The 26,332-nt window shown below is 32.2% G+C and overlaps 1 protein-coding gene and 1 pseudogene across 22 annotated transcripts in view; both read left to right on the top strand.

Annotated features, from left to right (window-relative positions):
• Positions 1-26,332, top strand: part of RIMS2 (regulating synaptic membrane exocytosis 2) — a 548,506-nt gene that overhangs the window by 405,499 nt on the left and 116,675 nt on the right. For 21 of the 22 annotated variants that reach the window (XM_039854006.1, XM_039854009.1, XM_039854020.1 and 18 more), the window contains one exon: positions 20,456-20,628. In XM_039854006.1, the coding sequence (XP_039709940.1) occupies positions 20,456-20,628 (173 nt within the window). Of the gene's footprint in view, positions 1-20,455; positions 20,629-21,468; positions 21,721-26,332 lie in introns of all 22 variants that reach the window. The other variant, XM_039854030.1, reaches the window with a different exon arrangement.
• LOC120595722 (uncharacterized) lies at positions 10,473-10,591 on the top strand (annotated as a pseudogene).

The following is a 26,332-nucleotide window of genomic DNA, read 5'->3' as shown; positions in this document are numbered from 1 at the left end:
TCCCTAACCTTTTGAGCTTGATATCAGAAATGATACCTGTATCTTCCCAGGTACTTTTGTTGGTATTTCTGCCTTGGGTTGAATAGATAGACCTGACCTTTTGTGGCATGTATTATGTTCTAATCTCTCATTTATTCATTTTATATAATTCAAAGACCAAAGCATGAAATCCTAATAAAACAGGATATTAAAACTTCTGTAAACATGTGTTCAGGTAACATAGATTTGTTTTGTTTATTTATATCCCACTATACTTCAGAAAGGAATGTAGATGGTTTTTAAAAATACGTATAATCTCTCAATACTATTGTCAATGAAGAAATGAATACCAAGGGAGAATGAAGTCAAGGCAAAACAAAGTAAAGTTTTTGAACAAAATGCATAGTGTGAGATCCTATATACCTGCTACATGTGGAGTACATACTTGGACAATGAGCTTCCTAACAAGCAGCAAAGAAAAAGGGAACTGCGTCAGTTGTATGATTCACATAGTTCATACAATAAAAACAAGTTCCTTAGAAGCAATACCAATGAATCATATGGATACATGACAAATTTCTTAAAGGAAGATTGACTAAAGAATACTGTAGGCATGGCTCAAAATATTTTTTTAGAAAACATGTTTTGATTCCATTCCAATTCACATATAAATAAATACTTGAGGCTTTAAACTTTTATAAGTTTGACACCAATTATTTTATGCTAGGAAAAAATTTAAGTCTTGGCAATGGATTAATTATGCTAAGCAATATAATTTCCTAGGTATTCTCTCAGGCAGTGGGGTTCAAAGTGTGGTCCCAGACCAGCAGCGTCAGCATCACCTGAGGACTTTCAGAATGCATTTCCCTTGCCTGCTCTAGACCTCCTTAAGCAAAACTGAGGGGGTGGGGTCCCTGTGTTTTAACAAGCCTACCTGGTGATCTGAGAACTACTGCTCTAAGGGTAAGCTGCTTATAAAATTCACTTCTAGGTAACTGAATGAGTTGACTTCCAAGTTAGGCTTTTAGCTAGAAACCAGTGATGTATGATGTCATTAAAAACTGGAGACTTTGTCTTGAGAACAGATGATCTGACACCTTACAATGTGTCTCATAGTTTCTAACAAATTCTATTACTTGAATATCGAATACTTATCATTCTGTTTTCTATTGCTGGAGTTATACATTTGGCTTACCCAAAAATGTAATCAAGTCATTAAGGTACAACTTTTTTAAAGGGTTCAAAAACACAACTCTGTTTTGTTTCACTACAGATTATTTCCTGATGTGGAACTATCTTTGCCGGGTCATCTATCTTCCTGTCATCCTTAGCTTGATCTTCCTCTCTCATAAATCGAAAAGAAAATTATAGGGGATTCTTTATCAGTCAAAGGCTTTTACAGATTTGGTTATTATTAATTTTCATACTAATAGTTCCTTTATTAAAAATTTCAACAGCATCCCTCTCTTTTTAATTAAGGATATTTACTTATATTTTTATTCTATTCCTTTCTTCCTTATTTTGATAACAAGTGCCAATTGAAAGTTTGCTATTGAGCTATATGATTTAATATTTTAGAACTAATTCTTAAAAAAAGAATTTAACAGATAAGGGAACTAAGATATAAAAAAGTTAAGTAATCTACTCAAATTTACATAGCCACTAAGTCATGGAAAGTATTATTTGTAGCTAATTTTTTTTTCAAAATTGAGATAACTGAGATTATATCCAATGCCTCAAACATACGGAGCATATGCTTTAGTTCTGAGCTATATTTCTGAAGTTCCAGTGACGCTATTAAGAAGCTTTGATAGAATCTGATTGTTAGTAGTTTTGTTTTTTGAACTACACAGTCTACCTTTTAAATGGCATTGCCTCCCTGAATTTCTTAAACCTTCTATACCGATGGTTGTAAACAATTCTTACTAACTTTTTAAAAAGATTTTAGTAACTCACTTTGAAAGCATCTGTAGAGCAATGGTTATTTAGTTACTGTCTTTCTAAGACTATCTTAAGTATATTAGGCAATTTGAAAGCAAAGAGTCTATATTTAATAAGAGCAAGAAAAGTCATGTTCTATTTAACCAGTAGATGATTTCTTGGGGATTTTCCTTCAAAACAAAATTTAACAATGTAGCCATTGTACCCTTTCATGCCTATAGCTTTCTGTCCATCCCATTTTAAATGTGATTCATCTATTCTACTCAAGGCAGAAATTTAAGAATCAACTTTTATTTTTTCTATAAAATCAACATTCTCTGCTCTTGATTGCTCTAGAAAAATGTGACTTGACTATTAAATTTAATAGTACAAATTATAATTCACCATAGACCAACTACCCTGAGTTATATAATGACTAATTAACATAATTAGCAATAATCAAAAAAATCAAACAATGTGTATAGTACTTTTGAAAATTAATTTGGAGAATTCCATGTTTATTTAAATATATGATCTTATTTTTTAAATTAGCCATATTTAATATTTTTAAATGATCCCAGAAGATATTTTTTAAAGGGTAGTCCATAACATTTCAATAGAGAATGCTCTACAGTTCATTTGTACAGTTTTTATTTGCAACTCAAAGTTTATTTCTCTGTAGAAACAACGTGCTTTTTTAAATGGCGGTAGTGTTCCCACAGAATAATCACGACAACATCTTACTCCTATTACAGCACTTATATTATAATTTTCTGTATTCTTATCTCTCTAGAATTAAGTAATATAGCCCATAAATTGTTCAGAACTTTTCAAATATGGACCAGAAGTCCATACTAATCCATTTAACTGATAATCTAATAGATCGAGTTACTGCTGTGGGATCAGAGGACAGTGTAGCAAAAGGAAGAGTTTTTCTCCATTCATGTGCAAGCCTGCTCCTATGCACATATCACCTTTTCCCCTAGACTTTTTGTCCTTTAAGGACCTATTCAGCAGTTTCAAAGAGACATATTACAAGGAAAGCAATCAAAGTAATAAGTAATTTGCATTATATGAATAACAACATAGAAATAGATTATTTAAAAATATATATATATATGCCCCTAAATAGAAATAAAACCTACATGGTTGAATTGTAGGCCGTATCAATATGAAAAAATTCAGACAGGTAAAGATAAAGTATTTTTGGCAAGCAGATAGCCATTGTTAACTAAGCCATTCCCTTTATTAGAACTTACTCTGTTCTCAATGCTGAAATACATACTCAGTGCCAGCTGTGTTTTTAAATTGATTTTTGAAGACATAGGCAATAGGGACACCAGAAGCGGTGAGACAGGGTGAGGCTCATTAGGAGTGGCCAGATATGGGCTGTTTATAGGTTTGATGTTTGTAAGTTGAGAGTACTTTAAGGCTCTAATATCATCAAAATGTGGCAGATGTACATGAGTATAGTGTGGTAGATGAGAACACAGCTTGGAGTCAAGCAAACTCTACCTAGGTGACTTTGGATAGATTAACCTCTCATTTTTAGTTTATTTATTAAATGGAGCTTTGAGATCTATTTCATAGGGCAATGATTAGGGTGAAATGCGATGATGTATATAAATGGCTTAGCATTTAGTAAAATGCTCAATAAATGGTGCAGATAATGTTTGTAATTATTATTTTTATAACAACAGCAGATGTAACCATGGTACCAGAAATGAATATAATGAATTTGAAAAACAATAGTAAAGAAATAATTAAGCTAATGAAAAAGATTTAGTGTTACTGAAATATTGAATGTTTCCTTTATTCTCAAAGAGATTCGAGTAGCAGAGATCTAAAAGGAAAAATCAAATTTAGGGGGAAAGAATTTATGAATCTTCAGGGGATATGGAGATTAAAAATAAAAGGACACTGGAATGTAATGTGTGATAAGAAATTACAAACTAAATTACTAAAATTAAATCAAGGTTGACATTAAATGAGCCTGACCATCGAGAAGTGATTAACAGAGACACATCTAGGTATGGGTGTTTAAAAAGAAATGCTCCTTAATAGCGGTGACATAAACAGATCTTAAAACTGAAAACTAAGTTTATAAAAAGCAAATTTTAAAATATAGATCAGGTGGCCTTGTACAGATTACTAAGATACATGAAAATACAGAAATGAAGAAATAAAGATATGTTTTGATTTGACAGCAGTAGTTGAAATAAAATGTTAAAGAAATTCTTTTTTCTTCTTTTTTTTTTTTTTTTGCCTATGCAGAAAAGTTGAGTTGCTGGTAGCATAGAGCACAGTGCAGCAGCGTTACGGTCGGGCTAGGCCTTGTGCCCACTGCAGGAAGAGCTGCAGTAGCATCAGTTCTCAAGCAACCAAGAGAACCTGGTCTTCACATAAAACAGACACCACTGTGCCAGTGTTATTATGTAGAGTCATCTGATGATTAGAGCAGGGGAATTCTAATAGCAGTGATTTCAGTAACCCAGTCTCTACCTGCAAGGTCCTCCAGGAATAGGTTGAGATGTCCAATAGAAGTAATGAAACATCTTTTTCTTAGAATAAGCAGTCTACTATTTCATGAACAGAGGTAGGATTCAGATTTTCAAAAAATTCCTGCTAGACTTGGTCTAGGCAGATACCTAGCAGAAAGGTTTCATTTTTAAAACTCAGAATTAAAATCACCTACTCATAGTTCCCATCCCAAACCAGGTCAAGAAATCTTACCATTAATTGATAAAGATGCCAGAGGGAATGCCTTGGCTGCACCCGGATTTATTTCTTCAATGAAACACCATTTATCTAAACTTCTATTCTGCTTTGTCAAATTTTTCTATTGTTATGTTCATTTCTACATAACCCTGCAATCAGACAGTTCATTTTGTATAGCAAAATCTTACGAGGAATTTTGTGAAATTGCTGATATGGAAGCATAGGGAGAAAAAAAGAAGTTACGTTACCTGGAAGCATTCTTGCTGCCAGACTTAGCCCACAAGGCTCTGAGAAAGTCTGCTGTGTCCTGGATGCTGCTGCCACCTCTTAGATTCCCCATCCCTCCTCCAGCATTGGAGAATACCTTTTGGCAAAGTATTGCACACTGTAGATTGTTTCCTGGCCCCCCAACTAGGCCACACCCTTCTAGACTATCTGACTGTTGGTCCAAGCCAGCCAGCCTCCAAGCCTTCTGTGCACTTTTTTACATCACTCTGTGAATGTTCCTTAATAGGTGTATTTATGAAGAGAAAAATAGATTTTAAAATCTAGATTATTAAACTACCAAGTAAGAGCAGCAATATCCAATACGGCTCTAGATGTGCAAGAGATATTAAGGGTAATCTTTATCAAGGCATGAGTTAAAAATCTTCAATCCCACCTACAAAACCAAGAAATGGTTGGATAGCCTAATTAAAAGAGAGTGTGGTAGATTGAAATGCAAAAGGAACCAGATAAAATCATATTTTAAAAGCCTTTATATCTTATTTTCTCCCTTCTATGGCTTTTTCTTATTCATGTTTGTGAGGGTGGAGTTCTCATTTATATTCCATTAAAATGCACAACATTACAATTTAAAAGAAAGTAAAAAAATTTCTACATGTATTTATATAATTTATCTTTGAGATAAATAAAGGAAGGGATGATCAATATATCAAGGAAGAAGGAGCAGTTGGAAATATAACTTCTTGCTATTGGTATGCATTATTGTAAACACAGTAGCAGCCATATTCACATCACAATTTCTGAAGTCTTGACTACAGCAATAAAGAGATAAATAGGCAGTTTTGTTAATCACTCTCAAATTTATTTTTACTGATTATGATTAAATATAGACTAAAGAAAATAATATTAAAAGTGTGAACTCCAGATCCAAACTGCCTGTATTTGAATCCTACCTTTGTCACTATTTACATGACCTTGGGCAAGTTGATTAGCATCCTTGTGCCTAGGTTTCTTATTCTGTAAAATGTGCTAGTAGTAGTACTTACCTCATGAAATTGTTTTCAAGATTAAATTTATTTAGATAGATGATAGATGATAGGTAGGTAGGTAGGTAGATAGATAGATAGATATAGAGGTAGATAGATATAGAAGTAGATCGATATATAGATATGTATAGCTTAAACAGTTTGGAATATAATAATATGGAATAAATGTTAGCTGTAGATGATGATGATGGTGATGATGATGATGATGATGATGATGATAGTGATGGGGAAGAAAGAGAAAAGGAAAAATTGTTTATAGTAGATAACTTGCTCTTACCAATATATGCCTTGGGATTTCAGGTATATTTGTCACCATCAATAATCTACTAGATGTATATAAGTATATTTTTAAGATAATTCTAAAAATATATGGATGGAATGGGAAGAAAAATATAAAAATTCATGACAATTTTAAGCCTAAAAATTTATTTCGATTGTCTTATTTTTACCAGTTTTAATAGAAAATTATTATTATTACCATTTCTACTCCCTAGCAAGCTGGATGTACTTCAACTTCAGAGAGAGAAAATTATATTTATACATAATTTATCTATATATCTCCACATGCACGCACGCACATGTGCACGTGCACACACATACACACACACACACCCCGCTAAAGCTCTGAGCCAAAAGAGAATTTCTCTCCTCCATGTTTTAGCTGATGGAAGCAACAACTATTCATTTCTGTATTGTCTCATAGGAACAAATATACCTTACTTTATGTTAAAGATGTACAGTTAAAAAGTTATTGGTAAATAATTTTCATGGAATTTTAGAAATTTTATCTTTTTATCTGTGGTTAATCTTTGAATTTAAAAGTTTCCAACTTTAGGGTTTTTCCTTAACATTGTGTATTTGTTTGCTAATAATGCTATAACAAAATGCCATGGACTAGGTAACTTAAACAACAGGAATTAATTTTCTCACAGTTCTGGAAGCTAGAAGTCCAAGATCAGTGTTGGCAGATTAGTTTTTTTCCCCAGATCTTCTCCTTGGCTTGCATATGGCCATCTTCTTGCTGTGTCCTCACATGTTCATCTCTTTGTGAGTCCAAATTTCCTGTTCTTCTAAGGACACTGATGATATTGAATTAGGGCCCATCCATATGTCCTAATTTTACCTTAATTACTTCTGTAAAGGCCCTATCTCCTAATACAGTCACTTTCTGAGGTACTACGAGTTAGGACTACAACACAGGAATTTGGGGATACACAGTTCAACCATAACAGATCTCTACAAAGTAATTAATGGTCTTTTAAATTCTCACTTTAATACATTACGAAAGCATATTTGATTATAATGCGAATACTATTTTTAAGGTAATTAGCTATATTGTTTAAAACATTTTGATTTCTTAAAATGTTACTTTTTTTCAACTACATTCTTACATCCTAGTAGTGAAATATATTTAGCTTTATGTTTGCAAGTTTATTTTTAAAATTATTTTTCTTAGTCATAAAACCACATTTAAATTTATATATGGTTTTCTTATCCATAATTTTATGCCGACATTTAAGTATGGGTCTCTTTTCTTTACATGTATTTGTGAATTGCTGCCTCCTTCTATATAACCACATATTAGGCCAAGAAATATAAAAAATGTTTAATTGTGAAGTCATTTGAAATGACTAAGACAGCAACTTACATATTATAGAATGCTATAAAATTATAGAAGAAATTTTAATTTCTCTTTTTTTAGTAAGTATAATGTTACTAAAAATTGACAAAAGAAATAATTTTAAATAAGTTACATTCAGCTACTGCTGCTGAAAAGGTCAATCTATGGACAATAGCTGCTATTACCAAGAGCATAATTTCTTCCTGTATTCTATTGCCTAAGAACATACAGAGGAAACATTTTTCTTTTACCTCCAGCAAAAAAAAAAAAGATTCATGCATTCACCTTTGCTTTCATCAAGCCTCCAGAGTTGTTGGCTTGCTAACAACTAGAATACAGTGCAAGGGATACAAAAGATGAATGATATGGAGAGAGATCTTGCTTTATAGAATCAAGGAGGATATGAGAAATAAGGAAGAAAAAACTATGATAAATAGGGCATTAACATTCATTCCAACTCAAATTTTATAAAATCTAAAAGGATTAAGTATACATATATAAAAAATTACAACTATAAGAATGTTCAAAACAATAGAGATGTGAAAACATATATATAACTTCTGAACCCATGACATTTATCACCTAAAATACGTATATTCTGTTTTATATGGCGATTATTTGCTTATTTCTTATCTTTTATACTTCTTGAAAATGGAGACTATATTTTACTCATCTTTGTAGTTTCTCCAGTGGCAAGTATTTTGCTTTGGATATAATAAGCACTTAATGGGATTTTTTTGGGTAAACAAATATGAACATTGATGCTGAGAGAAAGCTAGAATGGCAGGGATGACATATGTTTGGGAGAGGTTTTAGTGGAGGTGACTGTTAAGTATTTTGTACCAAAATAAGAACAAGGTATGAACTTCGGGAGAAAGTATGGGAGTTACTGGCATAAGAGTCAACAGCAAATTTTCTAATGGGCATATGATTATTGGTTTCTGTTTACAGTTAATCATAATAAAAAGAATATTGAGAAATAATTGGAAGATTTAGGTTCTAATTTTGATTCTACCACTTATTCAAATAAGACTGGATAAACTGCCCAATAATTCTTTATAATCTAACTTTTTTTGTGTGCAAATTGAGAGAATCCTGTGATCTATAAAGTGCTACAGCTACACAAATATATGGTACTTTGGAGGCTGCATTCACACTTGGATTTTAGGCATCCTCATCATTAATTAAGCAAATCATTTAAACTCATAGCCTTATCTTTAAAATTAGGTTTGAAGTAGGTTTTCTTTATTTCATTTATTCATCTAATGTTTTATTCATTGATTCAGTAATCTCTGATCAGTATCAGGCTCTCTTCTCAATGTAGTCTCACAAATGATTAAATTTATACATTTTAAATTAACTTATAGCATAATAATTTTGATTTACAGAATAAATTTACATGCATAATGTTTTTGCCTGTTACTTTGTATGAAGTAATTGATAGCTAAGTTTGAAACAACACTTAAGTAAAAACCTTTAGTCGGTTAGGACAATCAGTCAACTAGGACAACGTGGAGCCATCCACATCTATAATTTCAATTTAATTTGGCTAATTATAATTTGAACATAACTATAGTTTTATTATGTAATAGTTTGTTCATGAGCACAAAAATTATTGTAATTTTCTTCAATTGAAAAGATTACAGATATTATTTATTAACAAAACAAATTTACTAATGTTTTCCTAAATATGGAATTTTGATATTTTCTATTTCATCAGTTTTGTAGATTATAAAATAATACTCCAATATGGAAATAATATAGCTAACCTTGAATATATCTCATATGAGAGAAGGAACTTTTGGCTGGTGATAGCTTCAAGAGGTAGAAATATTTTATGTAAAAGGATATGGAATTTGGCCTGGCACATGGGAGTGCCCAGTAATGATAGTTATTTTTGTTATTTATTATAACATGTCAAGTAGGAGTAATAAAAAAAGAAACAAGAAACCTCACAGTTAAACTCCATTCTGATGGATGAACCAAAACTCACCAGCTTAATATAACTTCCTGACTAACAAAGGAAATGGCTATGATTTTATGATAGGCGCTATTCAGGTCATTTTCATGATTAAGGATACTCATAGCAAGGCTAACAATTTTCATGGTCCAGTGAACATGTTACTTCTTGAGCCCATTTTCTCCCTTCAACCAAATAGAAAAAAAAAATTGCTTGAATTTTAGATGGAATATAAAAGAATTAATTCAGTAGGACATAAAATACCTTTTTTATTTTTAGTTTTTTTAACCACTTTATTTTTTTTTAATTTTTATTTTTCAATTAGACTTGACATTTAATATTATTTTATATTAGTTTCAGGTGTACAGTGGTTAGACCTTTATGTAATTTATGAAGTGATCCCCCCAATTAGTCTAGTACCCACTTGGCACTATATGCAGTTATTACAATATTATTGACTATATTCCCTAAGCTGTACTTTACATCCCCATGACTATTTAATAACTACCAATTTGTACTACTTAATCCATAAGCATCTTTTTATTTGAGTTAGTTTTTATGATACAGTTTTATTATTTTAAAGCTTTTCTTGTTTAAAATCTATCCAACTATTGTTATAAAGTAGTTAAAAAGTAGGGTTGTAATGCTATATTCATGCTGTTTTTGTATTCTGATTATACATATCATTTTAGATAGAATTTTCAAAATTTTAGAAAAGGAAGAAAATAGGTTAAAGAATATACTTGAATGGAAACAATATGTGAATATTTTATAAAGAAATAGATTCTAAATATGCTTGCCTAGTATCCCATTAAAAGTGAAATTATAATTCACAAAAAAATTTTTAAATGAAAAGTAGAAAGACTTTAATATTAACAAGTTGTATATTCTTAGTCAATTCACTCAATTTCTCTGTCTCTTAGTTTTCTCATCTATAAAATGAGGAAGCTACATTACATCCTCTCTGACATCACTTTCACCTTTAAAATATTGTGATTTTTGTGTCTACAGCCATGCCACCCTGAACAAGCCCAATCCCGTCTGATCTTGAAAGCTAAACAGGGTTGGGCCTGGTTAGTACTTGGATAGGAGACCACCTAGGAAGACCCGGTGCTGTAACCGTAAAAAATAAAGAGATTGTAAACTGACAAGGTCTTTGCAATTTGTGAGGTCAACTAAGGGTTGCCTTGCCTAAAAAAAATAATAATAACAAATAAGTAAAATATTGTGAGATTTTTTAATAACTCGATGGGCAAATAACTAAATGTATGTTTCAGCACCAAGGAAATTTCCTGGGCTTTTTTCTTAAAGAGTGGTTATATGAGTCCTCTTTTGTGTATCTGAACATATTTTGTAATTTCGGGGGACATTTAGTAACATTCTCTTTCCCGCAACTCAGAAATGCATACCTGGGTGTCTCTGAATCTGATCAACTATAATTCTGGATTCTGGTTCTGCAACATTAACAGAAAAAGATTGCCAGAGAAACAATCAAATGAATAACAGTAAAAACAAAACACTGAGTGAATGAGGAAGGAGTAAAGGAAGAGAGTGATGAAGGGAGAAGGAAGTGAAAGGAAAGAAGAAAGAGAGAGGATGAAAGGAAAGAGAGGGAGGGAGAATAGAAGGTATAGTCCTTCCAATCTAGGAGTTCATAATTCATAATCAAATTAAGGAAACAAATGTACATAAGTAATGCTCATACATAATAGTCATGTTGAGTGGTATAATGAAAAGAAACCCTGCAAAGGAAGAATAAGAAGAGAAATATTCGTTTGGCTTGCAGAAATCTGGGAATACATTGCAGGGTAATATTTGAGGTGAAGGATATATCAGGCAGAGGGGAGAGCTTAGGCAAAGTTATAGAAGAGTATGAGTACAAGCCATGTTTAAGAACAGCTAGTGGTTCTTAAGAATAGAAATATGGAACACATAGGGATACATATTAAGAGAGAAGAATGGAAAAGGTAGCAGAGACAAGATTGTAGGGGGGCTTTAAGTCACTCCTTTAAAAATGTAGAATATTCATCTTTACACACATGGGCTTTAAAGAAGTTACCAATATGAACAAGTTTTGCTTTTAAGAGATAACACTAATAGTATACTTAAGATGCATTTGAAAAGGAGATTAAAGACAAGGATTCTCATTCAGAGGCTATAGCTGTAGTCTAAGCAAGACTTAATTGTTATTTCTTGCCATGTTTTGACTGTTGGATTCATTCCAAATGATCTTAATGCAAACACAGCTGATGCTGCTCTGTTGTCTCACACAAGGAATAAGAGTAGTGGCCCTCGTCTAGATTTTCACCAGAATGTAATTATTTCTGTCCTTTTCTTGAATTTGATGGGTCAGTGTAATTCTCATGTCCTTTCAGGTTTTTCAACACTAGGTTGTTGTTCAGGCTATTTAGTTCTGATTCTCTTAGATACAAGCACCTTGAGTTACTCTATTGCTCTCTAAAGAATTACTGTTTGAAATGGAGCCCTACTTCATATCTCCAGTCCATTAATTTTTGTTGTGTTTCTACCTGCTTTAACTTCCCAGGACCTTGGTCTTACCATTATGTACTCATATCTTATTTCTGTTGTAACTTTTGGAATGCAAGATTGCCACTCACAATCTGTAATATCTTTACCCTATATCCTAATAAAATATATAAATATTATTTAAAAAATACAGAAATCATATGATAAGCCATAAAAATATTTAAAGATATTTAAAAAAGACCAAGTATCAAGGATTCTTATGGATAATGAGAGTTTCTTTATGATATTTCTTAATTCTAGCTAGGTTTTACAGGTTCCTAATCTGAAGGCGTGGAGAAGCATTTAGTTATAATAATGGTATAAGTGTTTTAACAGTGACTTATCTCTCTCCTAGAAAAATAATGGGCTCTTTGTTTTTGGACGAGCAGCAGGTAGTTCGTCTGCTTTCTCCGGGGTTGGATGTTAATGAAATTCTATGTATATCAAAATGAGATACCGTTATTAAAACATTTAAGGAGTCTGAGAAAAACAGACTTTGAGAACACTTCTTGACTGAGGCAGAAAGTTCAGATAACATTTGTTTGAGGTAATACTAAATAATAAAGGGCATAAAAATAAATCTAAGGCTCAATAAAGCTGTTAGAAAATATATTTACCTTATGTAGATACAGCTAAGCAAATAAATGGCTAAGTGTTAATGCATATTATCTGTAAATTTAAAAATAGTAACTCTTAGATGTCGGGAGAAAGAAAATAATATAGAAAACATTGGCAAGTTATTTGTAACTATGAAATTATTCAAATTTTAACAATTCTTAGTGTAATGGTCATAGATTGTTATGTTCCTTGCTTTAACTTTTCTTGATGCCAAGTATAAACATAATTATGAAAACTAAACCAAGTTAACAGCTTTAAGAATAAAAAACCATGAATTTCCAGGTCAGATTGGGTGTTATCCTACCCAAAGTAAATAAACCAATCTGGTGTCAAAGGACAATGATTTATTTGTTTAATGAAATATGGAATTAGAAACTCACTTATAAAGTTTTCAAGTCAAGACAAAGTGTTTGAGATTACAGCTGAATGATGATGTAAAATGAGTATTACAATCTAGAGCTTCTTTAGTTTCATCATGGACTATGCCTAATTATTATCATGATAAATATTTACTATGTGTAAATAAGACCTATGATCTTATTTAAAACACACATCAGGCTCACAGAAGTTAAGAGACTTGCCCAAGATTACATAGCTACCAGTAAATGAGAGAGCGGTTACGCATTCATATCTTTCAACTCTGTATCCCATGGTCGCTATGATATACTGCCTCTTATTAAAATTAGATGACTGACTACATTATGGTTTTCATCAGTATTGCTGGTTAAAGAATGTTCCTTTATACAATGAGGTCTGAAAATATTTTTCTGACACAGAAAAGGATGAGTTGTATACCATTCGGATTTGCATTCAGATATTCAAAACAAAAGCCTTACAAATTTTCAGAATAAATAAGGATTTTTTTTTTTTTTTTTTACAAACAATTCAAACAACAGCTCAGAGTTGGTGCTACTATTTAAGGAGCCAAGCTTCTTGTTTTCCTGCTCCCTGTTGTCAGAATAAGATATTCATCCCCATTGTCACAGAATGACTACTGCACCCCTAACCTCATGTTTAAACTCCAATCAGAAAGAAAAGCAAAGAGGGAAAGGCAAATGGCCATACTAGATGAGTCAGCCCACTATAATCAGAAAAGTAATAGCGTTCTCCAAACCTCACCCACTAGGTTCTTGCTTATATCAGAGGCCAAACTCAAGTCAAATGATCACCCTAGCTACAAGGGATCCTGGAGAATGAAGTTGTTTTCTTATTATTGTTGTCATCACTGTCATCATTGTCGTCATTAGACCACCAAAATAAATCTAGATTTTTTTAGTAAAGAACAAAAGGGGAGAAAGAATATTGGAAGGTATTCAGCAATGTCTATGACAAATATGTTGGTGTAATAGACTCTAATTACCATCATGAAAGACCAAGGACCCATTCATAAGCTCCAAATAGCTAAAAATCAAGATATTTGTTTTTAAAATGAGTGAGCCATATTTCTTGAGTGATTAGAATGGAGAATATTGGAGAAGTAGATGTCAAGGATAACACAAATTTCTAGGTTTTAGTTGAATATTGATCCTAGTAAATAAAGCAGGGAATACAGGAGGTACAAGAACAGCTGGTTTGGGGTGAAAGAGTATAAATTTGGTTTGAGCCACACTGAATTTGATGTGCCTGTTAAACAACATATGGCAATGTCCTGTTAAAATCCAGAAATACAAGTCCGAAACTTGGAAGAAAGGTGAGGGCAAAGATAATGAGACTACTGAAATTAATAAGTCATTATCCTTAGGGAATTTATAATCTAGTAGGATGGATGGGAGGGTAGACAAATAGAGGAGAGAGACAGAGACAGAGAGGCGACAGACAGTCATATGATAAAACTTCAAGAAAGGCATGAATAAAGTAGTTTAGGAACACTCAAGGATTAATTCTCCTTGAAGGGATTAAGGAAGACTTGTAGCCGGGATTTCCTTTGCAGAATATTGTTTACAAGGCTAGATCTTAAATTAGTCCTTAATTCCTTAATTTTCTGTGGCCTTTCCTTACTGTCTTCTCCCTCCCAAGCAGAGGCTTATCACACAATACCCTTTTTCAGAGCACTATCTAAACAAAATTATCTGACAAGCAATTGTTTTGCCATAGGGCACGCGTTGATAAGAGCCTTGCCTCAGACAGAGAGAAAAATCATCTGGAAGTAACTCCTCAAAGAGAAAGTACCTGCAGTTGTGGCACTATCAAAAGACAACAGCTACTCTCTTTGAATTATGATATGAAATAAAAATAGGATAGTGAAAATGTCTGCTTGCTCATATGGTTATTGACGGCAGTGCCAAGGCTCCCTCTGCTCTGTCTGTTCTTGTCTCCTCTGTGCCCCAGGCTGATAGCAAAGCCCTACCCAAAAGGTCAGCCTCTCTTTTCTCTTCTAGATTATGTGTGCCCTAATTTTTTTTCTATCCAGATTATTTGTGCCCTAATTTTTTTGATGTACTTGTGTTTTCTCTTGGAATATGATATGACTCTTTTTTCAAGTACTTCTTGATGGCATAAAACTATTTTCCTTCAAACTTAGGCTCTCTTACTGCCCAGTATTTTGCAGTAACAAATTTTTAGACTAGAGTTTTACACTACAGATTACAGTTTTCTAGTGAGATTTATTAAATTGAAGACTAGCAGTGTTTAAGGGAACTCATAAGTCCCTCATGTTTTGTCTAAGAAGTTCACGTACAAAGCTCAAACTTGCGTTGCTGAGATGCTGGAGAGCAGGGATCCCCAACCTGTATTGGTCCACGGCCTGTTAGGAACCAGGCCGCACAGTAGGAAGTGAGCAGCCAGGGAGTGAGCCAAGCTTCATCTGTATTTGCAGTTGCTCCCCAGCGCTAGCATTAGCACCTCAGCTCCACCTCAGATCATCAGGCCTTAGATTCTCCTAGGAGCACCGGTCCCTGGTGCCAAAAAGGTTGGGGACCGCTGCTGCAGAGAATCAGTCTAGGAAATGACCTAATCTAAGAACTCTGAGTAGACTGGAGAAAATAATTTTATTTTAGAAATTTGAATATTCTTTTTTCTTAGGAATATTATTCTAAAATTTTAATCAAAACTTTCCTTTCAGTAGAGTTTCATAGCTATGCTATTACTTTCCACTAATGTTAGAGGAATAGGGAGAACATTAACTTTTCCAGGCCACTTAGGAATGAACACCTTAGAGTCAGGAACATCCTGCAGAATGATAATTTCCTGTAAATTTTTCTAGTTCATGATGTGCTTCATAGTAATGTACAAAACATCAAACTGTTGTCGGGAAAAGCTTCCTCACTCTCTTATGAGATTTTAATGATCTCTAATCAGAACACAGTTTTCAGCTGGGATCCTGTCTGTAATCCTATGCAATAAATCCTCTTTGTTTTTGTTCCAATAGAGAGAATGATGAACATATGCATTGTTCATTTGTCAGCTGTAAACTAATACATGCTAATTCTTTAAAACATTGTTTATTGTATAGTGCGAAGACAACACCAACCATTTTCTAAATAAGTGAACCAGTTCACATTTATAACTCATTACCTTGGTATAATAATAATTTAGCTGCTTCTATCTTACTGTTAATATATATATAACTTCTTATACCTTAGGACAAGCAAAAATATGTTCAGGAAGGGCAAAAAATGGAACCATTTTAAAAGTAAACTCTAGTGTTAGGTCATTTATTACTTTGATTTCTGGGCTTTTTATGAGTTGTATGTATGAAGATATTATATTCTAAATATATTTAAAATAAGTTCTTACGTTTATAAAAACATTTTTCTTATTATTTCTCACTTTCCAAATTTCACATTCTATTTATCCTGTGTCTGTTTGTAATGGAAACATGAGCTATATCCCAAAGTTAAATATGCTCAGTTGCTTAGAAGTAGACAGAGAAATGCATTTGGTGGAAGCCTTGAGTAGATAGCAGAATCATTATCAAACTAGAGATTTTGGCTAATTTCTATTTTTTCTTTATATAAATTGTTACACTCAATGTCTTTTTATTTAATGACCTTCTGCTTTAAGCACTGGAAATAAGCAGCTGCTATGTACTAAGCATACTATTGGGTATTTTGAATATCTTATATCTCTTGCGTCTCACAACAATCCTTAAAATGGGATTTATCCTTATCTTACTGGTAAAAGCTAAACTTTAAAGTTTAAATTTAAATTAAATTAAATTAAATTATTAAATTAAATTAAAACTTTGATTCTGAAGTGCTAAGAGAGCTACAGAGATATGGAAGGTATTGTCATGGCCTTTAGGAGCTTGTATTCTAATAAAGGGTTTGAAAATTAAACATGAGCATACACACCTATGATAAGAGGTATTGTGTGATGAATTATGTAAAAAGGCATAAAACTATACTATACGGAATCTTATTTTTTCTTAATTTTTGCATATCCAAAATTTTAGTTCAGCAAACTAGATTATTTAAGAAATCTTAGTCAAAGATATGCACAGTATACACCATCTGTACTTAAAAAAAAAAAATTATTAAGACTTAGACTACCCTGTATGCACCTATGAGTCATAGAATTAGGATAACAAGTCATGACAACCAAACAAGACAAAGGCTAGAGTATGCAAAGTTAGAATGCTATGAAATTCAAAGTCAAATAAGCAGTTAGAATTCAGAAATGTAGGCACAGAAAATCAGACAAAAACCAATCCAGAAGGCATGGCATGCACTAGTACCAGGGAGCTTTAGATATCAGGATAAAGTACCAGAGACAAAAATTTTAAATGAAGCATTTTCTCTGTCAGCCAAGAAATACTTCCTGCTGAGGTAGAGCTGTTTCTCATTCTGCAGCTGGGAATCAGTAATTCCCTATGAGGTGATGGAATGTGGATGAATATGGTCAAATAGGGAAGGTGAGGCCTGATGACATACTGGAAGTTAGTGGAACGGTTTGGTTTAATATTTAATTTTTGCCTTATAAACATATTTTTGAAACAAATATATTGGATATATGTAGAAATAGTTATATTTTTACTGTAGCTTAGAGCAGTCCTAAAATTATTTATTGTCGGTATTTCTACTTAATATTTATTTTGGTAAAGATATTCCTGGAATTGATGCTAAGCTGATATTTAGCTACTATCTAATCATCATCATCATCATTATCATTGTCATCATTTGTCATTTATGAAACACTCGTTATATGTCAGATATTGTGTTAAGTGCTTTACATACTTATTTAATCCTTGCAGCAAGCCTAGGAGATGGATATGATTGTTATCCACATTATATCAGATAACAACTGGAACTCATGGAAACAATTAGCCCAAGATCATAAACCTAATAATTTCTGTAGCCAGAATTCAGGCCACTGATTCAGTCCCACTTTATAGCATGTGCTCATGATTGCATTACTACCCTTATTACCTCCTGGTGTTAAAAGTTATGATTTTTCATTCAAATATAGATGATATAATGATCCCATGAACAAAAGCAATGGGAAAACTATAATACCAGAACTGTTTATCTATCTATCCAGTAAATTATTTTAAAAGATATAATAACAGACTGCTTCTCTTTTTTAATTATGAATCGTAAGAATGAGAAAGATGAAGTCTCCCAAATACAGTACAGTATCTGTTGAACAGTTTAATGGTTTCAAAAATTTTCTTGAAACATTCATTCCTCATGTAAATGAAATATCCAAGAAATACATAAATAAAATGAAAGACTTCCATTTATGTCTCAACTTGATATTAAATTTACTTTTAATTAGTTTGGTGAAACATATAAACATAAAATATATTATGTCCATGTATATATACATATGTATACTGGCCAGCGTAAATAATGTTGATCTACCCATTGAAATGCTATTCTTGTTAATGGCCGAAGACATTTTCATTTAAAGTAACTTGTTTTTGATATTTTAAAATGACTTTAGTTTAGTTTGAAAAACAATATCATGGACTAGATGTTCTCCAAATAAATCCACTGTAAATAAATAATCTTTCTTTAAAATAAAACATGAGGGCTCTGTTTACATGGAAATTTCCTTTAAAAAAAAAAAAGGCAGTGATTGTTTGAAGAATTTAATTGTATTATTTGGGATAACTGGGAGTTCGTCTAACAAAGTGAAAAGTTAAAGTGGACTAATAAGAAAGGCCAATATTTCACCTAATTTGAATGTGATTTCTAGCTTAGGATTTAATATTTAAAATTCTGTGGAACCTTAGAAATAATCCCTTTGTTGTATACTTGAAGAAAAGGATCCTGGGAGATCCTGGGAAAAAAAAACCCAGATCATTTGAATCTGATGTAATGTTTATACTACACCCTAGTGCAATTAATTTTTTCTTAGCCAAATGTTTATCTCTATTATTTGCAGTGAATGTTATTCATACAGACCTGTTTATTAAGTAATGATTCTTCAAGTCACAATAAATGGTTTATATAAGATAATCATCTTTCTAAGGCTTTGTGAAATTTATCACTATCTGTGCTTAGAAAAATTTCCATTGCAAAATTGACTAGATAAAGATATTTCAGTATCATGTTTAAAGTGCATAGAGTTAAAGAAAAATCTATTAGTAGGTATTCTCTTAACCCAGTAATAGCTTCAGGACAGTAATAATACTGGCTGCATTTATTTACGTTGTACCAGATAACAGACATGTATTATATTTGACAGTTGATCAGCACTGATTTGTACTGTGCAGATCCACTTATACGAGTTTTTTCAACAAATACTGTAAATATATTTTCTCTCTTATTTTCTTATTTTCTAACATTTTATTTTCTCTAGCTTATAGTTGTTGTAAGAATACAGTATATAATACGTATAACATACAAAATATGTGTTAATTGACTATTTCTGTTATCAGTAAGGCTTCTAGTAAACAGTAGGCCATTAGTAGTTGTTTTAGGAGAGTCAAAAGTTATATGCTGATTTTCAGTTGTGCGTGGAGTCAATTCTCCTGATCCTGGGGTTGTTTTAGTGTCTACTGTATTTCTAATTTTTAAAACAATCCTGAAAGGAAGATATCCCTATTATTTTATAAACAGGCTTTTAAAGGTTAAATAATTTGCTCAAGTTTACCTGGCTAGTAAGAGTTTTCCTTACTCTAAGTTTTCCAGACTCTAAAGTATTATTTTTTACATCCCAATGTTATTAACATAAAGCATTTATGATGGTTTTCGATTTACCAGAATATTTGAACACCCAGAACACCCTGCACCCTGGCTGTGCCAGATAACTATCTGATTATTTCAATTTCAGGAAGTTTGAATTATTGTAAATAATAATTACTTTTTCTAGTATTTCTAGGATTCATCAAAATTCCAGCAACCATTCAGAAATTAAACTTCGTCTTTTCTCTTGGCTCTTCTAAAAAAGTTAGTGTTTTAATAATTAGATTTTGTATTATCTCTAGGTTTTCAGTGAAGCATAATGGATTAAAGAGAAAATTGATGGCTACAAAAATTGGTTTCTTTAAGTTACAGTACAGCGGCAACTTTGTCATACTCTTTTTTTCCAAACATTTTTATTTAGAAATTATTTAGAAATAAAAAAATTTTACTTTCTAATATTAAGCCAAATATTTATTTCCCAGATTTTACCTAAGTGTTCTTCCCTGAGGCCATTGCTCTTGTGAAACTTTTTAATGGCCTTTATTGGGGTGTGGTGGAAAATGCTCTAATTGCCTTTGCTAAAAACAAGGGTTTCATATAAATTGAATTTTTCTTTTAGGATAATTGCCATTCACTTTTGTTTTATATGCAACTGAGTGAGGGTTTTGCAGTAACCTCTGTGGACAATAAAGTGCTGAAATAGGAGAAGCTAATAATTGCTTTGTGCGGTAATACTGACAACTTCTGCGTATTTGTCAATCTGTGTTAACAGTATCGATCAGGATGGGATCCTCATAGAGGGGCAGATAATATTTCCACTAAATCTTCGGACAGTGATGTAAGTGATATATCTGCGGTTTCAAGGACTAGTAGTGCTTCTCGTTTCAGCAGCACAAGCTACATGTCTGTCCAATCAGAACGGCCAAGAGGAAACAAGAAAATCAGGTAAGCAGACTTTAGCAGGAAACTCCTAATTATATATTAGAAGGTCTTTATTTTTCTTTGGATAAACTAAAATCCTTTATTAGGTCAATGTATGTCATTAAGGCAATAAGAACGTCTGAACGTATTACTTTTTATTATATTTTGGTCAACATTTCAAACTTCTCACAAAGAGAATTTTATAGAACTTATAACAATTTTCTTACTAGATCACTTGAAATAATGTTATTTTTAATATTTAGTATTTAAAAAGTAATTCTGTTATTATGTCTTTACTGAAATTAAAGTGACAGTTTTGGGAAGACTTGAATTTTTTTAATCAACTAAGGAATATGAAAAATCATATTTTGGAGAGTTTTTTTCCCAGATGAATATATTTCAGTGATTTAGAATATTACTTTTTAAATAGAATGTTCCTTTATCCTCTCGAAACTTTTATAAATGCATGAAAAACGTCCTCAGCTTCTCAAGATTTATAAATGTTAGTATATGGTAGTATAATTTGGGTTTATCACCTGACCTTTAGATTTTATGGGCACATGAGCTAAATTATTTTTTTTTACTTTTATTGTATCAAAAAAATCTATAATGGAGAGACCACAACTTTTTTCCATGCAACTTTGTAGCAGGAAAATGTGATTTAAAAACAATTATGATGAAGTGTTGCTTACACAGTGCTTCTCTGGAATATACTGAAAAAAGTTTCAACATTGAGAAGATGTAATTTTTATTTATGTTTTAGTACTTTTCATTACCTTTCTGTTTAATTTTATATGCATCTTTTCTTACTTTTCCTTTTTTGTGTGTTTATTTGCATGCCTTCGATTTCTGTTGCTTTCAAAGGCCAAAGGGAATAGAAGAGGGAGGGAAAGAAGGGGATAAACGTGAAGAGATAGTTCATGAGGAGGAAGAGGTAAAGGAAGAAAGAATTAATGAGAATGGGAAAGGGAAAGAGATTACAAAAACGTGTAATAATGAAAAACACAGAGAATCAGGAGACGAGGAAAAAACACAAGATAAGCCTGAGCAAGGGAATGAAAAAGAACAGTGGAATAAAGAGGATTTGCAAAGACGATTCTCAGAAGATGACGACAGGTAAAATGTGCTTATTTTGTAGACCTTTCCCATATGTAGTTCTTTTTTCTACTCCTATAAACTATCATACTATTTACATTTGGTTTATTTTCTTGTATTTTATTTATATGTTAATGCAACTAATTAGTGTGTTGGCAAATTATTATCAAATAGGTTGATGTATTAAAGTCTTTAATTTGTCTCCACTAGCTCTGAGAGTCTGATTTGTTTGGTTTTCAAGTTACTTAGATTAGCTGAATCAAACTTAAATTTCCTTTAGTTCTTCTAACACGAATTACTGTATATCTTTCCCATTTATAGAGTCAAAAACCTTTAAAATGAGGTTCTGAAGGGGCTGAAAATATCTAGCCTACTTTATAAGAAATATTACATACTGGAAATTAATTTTTAAAATGAGTAGCAAAATAGCTAGCAAAAAGTAAGCTTTATTCAATCTCTGACTCTCTTGCCTCTTAGTTTTCGGATGGGTTCTAGTGCTGTTTTGAGTCCTGAGAACAATTGCAAAGCAGAGACAGTGCTGTTTGATACTCTGGGTAAAAAAAAGGTTGGGGGAGAATGGTGGTGAGGGAATCGATGCCCTACAGCTTATTAGAAGGTATTTAGCTAGAGAAACTGCCAGAAAAGAAAATTTAAACAGGAGACAAAGGGAAGAAAAAACACAAGCAGCAAGGTGTAAAGCAGCTGTTTTCATTTTCATAACTCGAGGCCCTGAGTACAAATGAAGCTATCTTAGAGTGCTATACTAAAAGTCAAATTAGTACAAATTAGCACAAGTACACAGAAAGACTTCATCTTTCTGCCTGAGGAGATGAGATTTCTCTAATTACATTTATCTGAGACCGAGAATTGCAAATCATGTGCATTTTGGAGGAGTTTGTGTTTCTAGTATTCTGTCCAGAATTTGATTTCATGTTAGTCCAAGACCTGCTGGATAAACACACACTATTAGAAGCCAAATTTTGCATTATTTTATCTAAATCCAATCTCAGATTCAGTGGTTTAGTCTATGATACTTCACTTTTTGTCTCAGATTGGTATATTTAACTATGTCTCTGCTCTTATGAAAGTTTCTGTATAACAGACATTAAACCTAAAAATTAATCAGGTTAGACATATTTTGTGATTTGATTCTAAACTAGTAATTTTAGTCTGTCTTCATTATTTATCTAACTTTCGATACTTACGTTGGTTTATTAGTAAAGATCATTTTCTGGTTTGTTGCGCATAGGATCATCGTATCATTAATTCACGGAGAAAAGCTTTCCAAGGTTTCCTTGGAAAGAGACGTAGAGTTTCCTTTTTGCCAAAACAGCAAAATATGAATCTCTGTGATATATATATATATATATATATATATACACACACACACACACACACACACACACACACACACACACATTTATACGGTAATATACTACATATATATATTACCGTATAAATGAGAACACATAAGTCCATTGATGTTTGCCTGAAGCCTGAAACCTATACTAGCATACTTGGCTTGGTGGACAGAGGGTTAGAGAAGATTATAACCTTAAGTTTCCAGTTTTTAATATTACTTTCTTCATCATGTTCTTTAGGAATGGAGCATATTATGTTACAGAGAAAAGGGAAAGATGGTTCATTCCTAGCAATCTGAGTCATCGAGGCACAGTACTCAGCTTAAGTAACTATAGAATATTTCTGGAACTGTAAACTAAAGAAGGCCAGGCTGGTCTTTTCAGGGAACATATATTCCTTAAGATGGCAAGAAGTGACAAATACAGTTTTTGTAAGAAAATGTTGGTGTCTCATTAATTATTGCAACATCAGATCTTGAATTTACTTTCATTTCTTAGAATAATACTAACAATCTTTATTCTGAGAGAAAATATGTCTTGAGTACTCCCAGTAACTTTTTGTTTTGGTAGTTGATAAACACAGTCATAGATTGTTTAAATGCTAAACACAACTTACATGCTTATACATTCTTGGAAATGATGTTTTATGCCTCTCACTTGTAATCCAAGTTTTTATAAATGAAAAAAATTTATGACTTCAGAGTTTAAGTCTTTATAGTAATGTTAGTACTTAAAATTAACAGTGACTAAAAGGAACAAAATCTATTACAGCTACTATTTTCATTACAGTAATTGGATCTCATTTCATGGTACAAAATTGTATTGTTTCTGTTATAAGTAGAATTAACGTACCTCTTCTAAATGTACAAGTAGAAAATGAATAGCTAAAAGTAAATTCAAAAAAGTTCATGAAATATTTGCAGCAATGGTTTTTTTCTAAGTTAATCAATAATAATAGATTCAGATTTAGCTATTTATATTTAACATATGTATAGGTCTAGTAAAATGCCCATATATCATTGATGATATTATAGTGAACTCTAGGAAATCTGAAATTATATATGCCATTTAAAATATTTGTCTCACTCTGCGTACATGTGTAGTTAATTTTTTGTCTTGTTTACATTTGCTGATTCTATACCAAATATATGTGGTACGCTGGTCCAGAAAGAAAGTATTAAGAGCTAAGGAGAAATCATTCATTCAACCAATATTTATTTATAAATTTCTCAGGCACTGTACCAAGAATTGGGGATATAAATGAAATCCAACATTTCTAAACTTCTAAGTCTGAGAGTGAAGCAGTTTCCGAGCATGTGTGGATGGATGTTTAAGGGTAGATCCATATCCAAAAACGTCATCAAGATACCTAAACAAATTCACAAGGAGATTTGACAAAAGAATTTGGCACAAAAAGGGAAGATCTTAAATCTACAATGGAAGACAGAAAAAAAAAAATACTGAGAATTGTAGCATTTTCAAAACCAACAATGTAGGTAGCTTTGTGTTCAAACTAGACTCATTTATTCTTTCAGGTTCTGTTCTGGAGACCTAAGACGAATGTAAAAAATTCAAGGAACTTGTTCTCTATAAATTTTAATTCTCAGACATTTCCGTGGAACTGTAATTTATCTTTTTGAAGAAAATGTCCTTGAGATAAGGAAATTTTTTAAAGGAAAAAAGGTGCCATCAGTTCAAGTTTTCATTTACCTGTTTTTAAGAGACTTAAGCCATCTAAATTATTTAGCAAAAAGTTCTTATAATCTTTAGAAGGGCAAACATAATAATTGTTAAAGAAATATTTGTCGCTGCTAACATATTAGTTTTAGATCAGAGTTAATATGTGAAACCACATGTTCATGACTATGTAATATAACTTGGATGCATACGGCAAATGTATGCCTTTGTTATATGCCTTTATAGGGATGCAGTGTATCTCATGAAAATAATTATGGATTAGGAATCTAAGATATCTAGATTCTCATCTTGACTCTCACGTGTACCTACCCACTTTACTGTCTGGGCTTTTTTGCTTGGAAATAGGAGAATGGATGATTCCGTAGTTTAGATGGATGTAAAACACAGAAAACAGGAAAGTAAGCATCTTTTGTTATACTGATAATTTATTTGCCTTTATTATTGTGATATCCAAAGATAATTGACTCTGTGACTAACCACCAGTAGAACAAACATCTCAACATAAGTTTCAGTCTTCAGCAGATGTTTTCAAAATTTAGGTGGCCAGTATTGATCATGTTGAATGCTTTTTGGTTTTCTGGAAATTTCAGTGCTAACTCATCCCAGGGGGCACCGTGATGGGCTGTGCTCTTCCACTGATGTTACTGGTCTTTCTTTCTTTCTTCCTTCCCTTCCCTGCCCTGCCCTGCCCTGCCTTTCTGATCTCTCTCTCTCTCTCCCTCTCCCTCTCCCTCTCTCTCTCTCTCTCTCTTTCTTCCTTTTTAATCACTGTGGCTATCTTCTAGTTAATATCACTGAAAATCTTATAAGCTCAAGTAACTTCTCTGTTTTATGATTGTGCATAAAAAAGGGAACTTTTAAAAAATACTTGAACATCACTCTTAGATTTGTGATTCTGTAAGTTTGGGATGGAGCCCAGGAATTTACATTTTTAAAACAAACATCCCAGGGGATTATAATGCAGGTGGTTATAATGCTATCCGTCTTCTCTTTTGCGTTAACTTGTATTTCCTAATGCATTTTAAGGCCAACTTGTCAGTTTTTGAAAAAAAATAAGAAGCAGGTATTTTGATAGGGATTGAGTTTAATTAGATCAATTTGGGGATTATTGCCATCTTAAAAATGTTGCCCTCCAATCCATGGACTCAATCAAGATGCTCCATTTATTTTTTTCTTTATCTTTCAATAACATTTTTTAGTTTTCATAGTATACATCTTGCACTTCTTTTATTAAATTCATTCTTTGTATTTTATTTTTGATTCTATTATAAATTGAATTGTTAATTTCATTTTTGGATTGTTTATTGATTGTGTATAGAAATACAATTGCTTGTGGTATTCATTTATTAGCTCTAAAAGTTTTTTGTTAATTCCTCAGGATATTCTATAAAGGAGATTGTGTCATCTGTGAATAAAGATAGTTTTACTTTCTCCTTTCCAATCTAAATGACTTTTTTTTTTTTTTTTTTTTTTTTTTTGCCTAATTGACCTGGCTAAAACCTCTAGTACAATTTTAAATAGAAATAGCTCATGGAAAATTCTTAAAAAAGAAATTCTTAAAAGCCACATAGAAT

Source organism: Pteropus medius, unplaced genomic scaffold (assembly GCF_902729225.1).
Source record: "Pteropus medius unplaced genomic scaffold, Ma_sr-lr_union100, whole genome shotgun sequence".
Taxonomy (NCBI): Eukaryota; Metazoa; Chordata; class Mammalia; order Chiroptera; family Pteropodidae; genus Pteropus; species Pteropus medius.
The sequence above is the reverse complement of the archived record's forward strand: the minus strand, read 5'-3'. Positions and strand labels throughout refer to the sequence as shown.